The sequence below is a fragment of the Merops nubicus genome, unplaced genomic scaffold (genome assembly GCF_000691845.1).
Source record: "Merops nubicus isolate BGI_N331 unplaced genomic scaffold, ASM69184v1 scaffold22886, whole genome shotgun sequence".
Lineage (NCBI taxonomy): Eukaryota > Metazoa > Chordata > Aves > Coraciiformes > Meropidae > Merops > Merops nubicus.
The window spans coordinates 1-4751 of record NW_008615891.1 but is presented as its reverse complement, the minus strand read 5'-3'; the positions used below and the strand labels follow the sequence as shown (position 1 = coordinate 4751).

The 4751-nt window shown below is 41.3% G+C and overlaps 1 protein-coding gene across 1 annotated transcript; it reads right to left on the bottom strand.

The window, feature by feature from the left end:
• Positions 1-680: 680 nt before the first annotated feature.
• LOC103775239 (chromosome unknown open reading frame, human C6orf203) lies at positions 681-3525 on the bottom strand. Its single transcript, XM_008942684.1, has 3 exons — positions 3096-3525; positions 2199-2271; positions 681-1151 (listed from the first exon to the last, which is right to left on the bottom strand). The coding sequence occupies exons 1-3, from the start codon at positions 3521-3523 to the stop codon at positions 975-977; spliced, it is 678 nt and encodes a 225-aa protein (XP_008940932.1). The 5' UTR covers positions 3524-3525; the 3' UTR covers positions 681-974.
• Positions 3526-4751: the final 1226 nt, after the last annotated feature.

Sequence of the window (4751 nt, the reverse complement as noted above, 5' to 3'; positions counted from 1 at the left end):
TACAACCTCCTGGAACACTGTCATCCTGCAGGTGTGGGGCAGCTGAGCCCCAGTTCCCATGCACTCCTCACTGGTGAGCACCACTGCTTCCTCTCACCTCAAAGGCATTTTATGCAGTGAAAATCCAGTTGTTACTTTACCAGAGTTTTCACGCATAGCTAATGCTTAACCAGAGCACTGAGTTTGCTTTGTGAGCAAGAGTTTCTTGCCTGCCCGTTTAGATTTCAGAAACACCAAGAAAAAGTGTCCTGGAACATCCTTCTGCTGCCCACTCTGGGCTATCTTCTTCCCTCTGGGCACTCCAGACTAGGCAGGGAGCAGACCATGGACTGGATGAACAGCAGCTACCTGCTCCTACGGGTCAGCTTCCCTGTAGACACACACCTGCAAGTCACTGTGTAAACATACATAAACAGAATAAAAATTCTGTCTATGCCAGGGTTTATCCAACAAGTTGCAGGTCCACACCGGTCTGTCTCCTCTAGGGGAGCCACAGCAGCGGAGCCCTTAAGCGCAGGGAACAAAAAAAGAAGCCATTTTACATAATTGGGGTTTTATCCCTACTATCCCTAACTACTTAGTCAATCTAGAGATAAAACTGAGAAAGCAGTTCTGCTTGTTGTGATGTCAGCTTTAATGTAACCTTCCTCAGGAACAAAATTAGACGGCAATTAAGCGGCGATCAAATTAAGTCTTTATTGGTTCATATCTTTATTGGTTCATATAATATCTGTAAGGAAACTGCATGGAAATGTAAGGGTTGGATCTTTTATCTCACAGTACCATGAAACAAAACTAACAGCAAAAAGTGACAGGCTTATTGAATGAACACTGGTGTACACAGCAGAGGGAGATAACATTCTGACACAAGCCCTTAAAAAAAAGGGTACTGTAATTTTGTTTAACCAAAATTCATATTTAACAACAAATAAGCTTTTCTGCAAAAATCTTACATGGCCACATGCAACCCCCTGTTACTTAAGTACATCCTGTTTGGGCACTTTTAAGTTTTTCCAGCGCCTCAAAATTACTCTGTATTTTTCACTTTCAGTTTTGTCAGAGACTTTCCTTAAGACTACCCGCATAACTACAGCAGTTCCCATTTCCTTATCTTCACCTACAATGAGATCCAGAGTGTCACCAACTTTAACCTGGAAACAGAAAGAGAAGATGAGTGATCATAAACATTCCACAGAGAAAACAAATCCCCACAGTCTATGCCCAATTGTAGTTTTGATCCTTTTAATCTTAATTTCAGAGGACAGAAGGAAGGCAGGCAATACTAGACCCGTTACAGATCCTCCAGCTATGAGCTTCTAGGAAAGCTCTGGCAATAAGCAATTAAATGTCCATGACCTTCCCTGCCAAGAGCTTCACCCTTCCTGTTCTACAACCAACACCTAACTCCATGATAAAGCTGTGAAGTAGTATTTTGTTCTTCCTGAACGGTGTTTCCTGCCAATCTTTTTGTATCAACACAGGCACAAAACAGCAAAATGCCAAGTTCTCCCTCCTGCCTTTAAAACAGTTGAAAGCGTTTCAAGGAACAGGATACTGGTCAACTACTTGTGCTCCTTTCAAAAGTCACAAAAACAGTTTGCCTCTCAAAAACTAGCCTTAACTTTAGGGGATTAGGAATTAAAACTTCTCTTTTTACTGCCCTTTGATGACAGTAACCACCACCGAGGATCACCCTTACATCAAGGGTAGGTAGAACTATGTTTGTCACCACTCTGGTGAGCTCTGTTGTGAAAAAGCCTAAAACCCTTCTGGCTCTTCTCCTGTGTTCCTGGGTGCTCTATTACAGGTACAATCACCTTTCCTGAGCTACACCACTTTCAATCCCTTTCTATCATCAAACTTTTTCTCTGATCATGTGCCTCCTCCAGAATCTCAGATTTAATAATTCCTACACCATCACCTTCACATCTATCATCACTTCAGAAGCTTAGAAAGTTCTGTCCTTGCTGCCTTCTCCTGACTTGCAGCCTTAGATCTCACTCCCTAATAAGGCAAGTCTCCCACTTGCCTGAGGGAACAGCACCTTACCAGGCAACCAGTCACACACACACAGAGCCGGGAGCCACACGATCGACGCTACTCGTTCACCTCTGCCGAGCGATTTAGAGGGAGAGAAGGTCATGCCTGAGCTATTCTCTTGTACTGTATTAAAAGATGTAAATTTTAAAAAGTCTTACAGTTCTACTTTTCTTCCATAGCTTTTCTCCATTCAGCCTGAGTTCATTATTGTAGAATGCATCTTCTACTTTACTGAAGAAAAACAAGGTTTTATTGCATTTAGAGTGTGCAGCAGACCGAATGCAATTGTGCAGAAACACACAAACACCATTCACGTGCAAGGTACTTTTCCACAACTCTGATTTGTGCATAAAGGATACCTTTATTTAAGGTCAGGACAGACTTGAATTAGAAGGAGAGAAAAAGTCTTTCATAGATATTAAATGAAATAATAGCATAGTTGCTCTGTGCCACAGGTGCAAGCAATAAAAAGCTGTTTCTAAAGACCTGTCTTCTGAACAGCCAACAAATAATGTCCCCTTGCCTGCACCAGCCAGTTTAATAATTTTTAAGTGATCAAGGTTTACTACTATTCTGTTTGAATGACATTGCAATATAAAGCTTCTGTAGGTTGCATTAGATCAAATACTGCAGATTTACCTGGCTCACCTAGCATGTTAGATTTACACTTACCATCACCCATTTCTACAGACATTAAGTAGTGTATTATTTCACTTTCTGAATCTCAAATTAGATCTTTTAATATTACTTAGTACAGTATTTTGCATTTTCTTAATTTTAAATAAATAGTAATTGATACAAAATGTCTCCTCAGCAATCTTAGAAATACTGCAGACCGTGAAAAGCACAACACAGGCTGTTTCAAGGGAGGTAACCTCAAACAACCAAGAACACCCACACATCCAAAACATATTTTCTGTCAAAACAGCTACACCAAACAAAAAAAAACAACCAACGAAAAATCCTGAGTTTTTCTAGCAATGAAAGGGTATCAAAACTCAATTTTTAGATGCATGACATCTTTCTCATCAGAAGGCTATTTCTTCCATACTTACTTTCTTGCAGTGTCTAGACCAGCTTTCATGATCACATCGTATCGAAGAGATGGCACTACTTTTTCAAGATCCTTGTAATCTTTTATGACATTGGGGTCATTTTCGAATTCATCTTCCAAATTGTCTTCCTCCTCTTCTTCATCCTCTTCTTCCTCCTCTTGTACAGTTTGTCTGTTCCTTTTAGAGCTTTTGCTACTTTTGCGCCGCAGAGTAAGTACCGAGATATATGCTGGAAAAAGTCTTAGTGCACAGAGTTTTACTGGGGAAAAGCTGAAATATCTTCTGTAGTTTACTGCGCTTGCTTGACAGCTACAGAATATGCTTCTCCTCCAAGAGGGATATAGTTTATTACAGGGGAATTTCTCCCACAGTCCAAACCAGACATTTAGTTTTCTAAAAGTAGTGATGGGGAGTCTGAAGGCAGTCATAGCACACCCTAAAATAGAGCAAACATTCATATGTAAAAATGAGCTTTGACTATTGGGAAGGAATTCTCCAGGTACCACATAATAGTTAGTACAAAAAGATTACTATCTAGTTCCCCACAAAGCAATGCTTGAACTAAAAGCACAAGGCTATATTGGCTTTATGATCTGCCTTTCTTATATGCTGTCCACCACGACAAAGAGCTACAACACCAGATGAAAAACAAAGACGAAGGCCGCCAATGGAATACCTGGTTCATAAATCCTTTCCTGGTGTTTAATATTAACTGTCCAAACATATCTGTGGCATTTTCCTCTCTACATCTGAAACGCAATTCACTAAAGAAACAAACGAAAATAATCATGTCATAAAAAGCACAGGAGACCTACTTTTATCATTACTCATTCTCAATAAAAGCAATTTGCTCAACAGTGAAAGTAAACCCAAAGAGTCCAAAGTTCCTTAGCTTCAGTTTCTGTTTGGATCACAACAGTCCCACATGGCACAACGCTGCTCAATGTTTCCCCGTTTCTCCAAACAATAACCGGCATCATGGAGGGGCTCAGAAGTAACACTGCTCTCTGTACTGCAACGGGAAAGGTGCCAGCAACCAGAATCTCATGTGCAAGCTCCCCAATACCAATCCTTTCTGCAGCCATCTCTAACATGGGACAAGTAGCTGGAAACACCCTCAAGACCCCACATATCTTTCAACCTACTTATGAAATGATTTACAGCCCTTCCTAGCTAGGTGGAGCACTCGCTTCTATTATGGCCTTGTATGTGCAGAAACACGTGTTTCTTCAGGAGACTGGAATTTGTTTTCCCCATAGGTGAGTGAACTCTGCCGAAATCTTAATAAGGCGGTTTTTGTGGTTGGGAAGAAGTTCTGGCCAGTGAGAGAGCAATTACTGGCCAAATAAAATAACCACACTTCCTCTGGCTTTTTTGTATTTAAACATGTCAACTTAAAATATACGACATACCGTTTGAAATTTAGGACCGTGCAATCCTCACAGAAGACTTACACCTCACTTTGTGGACAAATTCCTAGAACAGTGATTTGGACGTGCAAAGAATTATTATTGCTTATTTATACTGCTCGGCCTTGCTCTGCGCCCAGTCAGGCAGCAGGCACCAGGGGCCGCCGAAACAGTCCACATCACATCACGAAGGGTTCTCTTCCGCCACGACGCCTCCCCGCGGATTGAGACACCCCCTCCCCTCCAC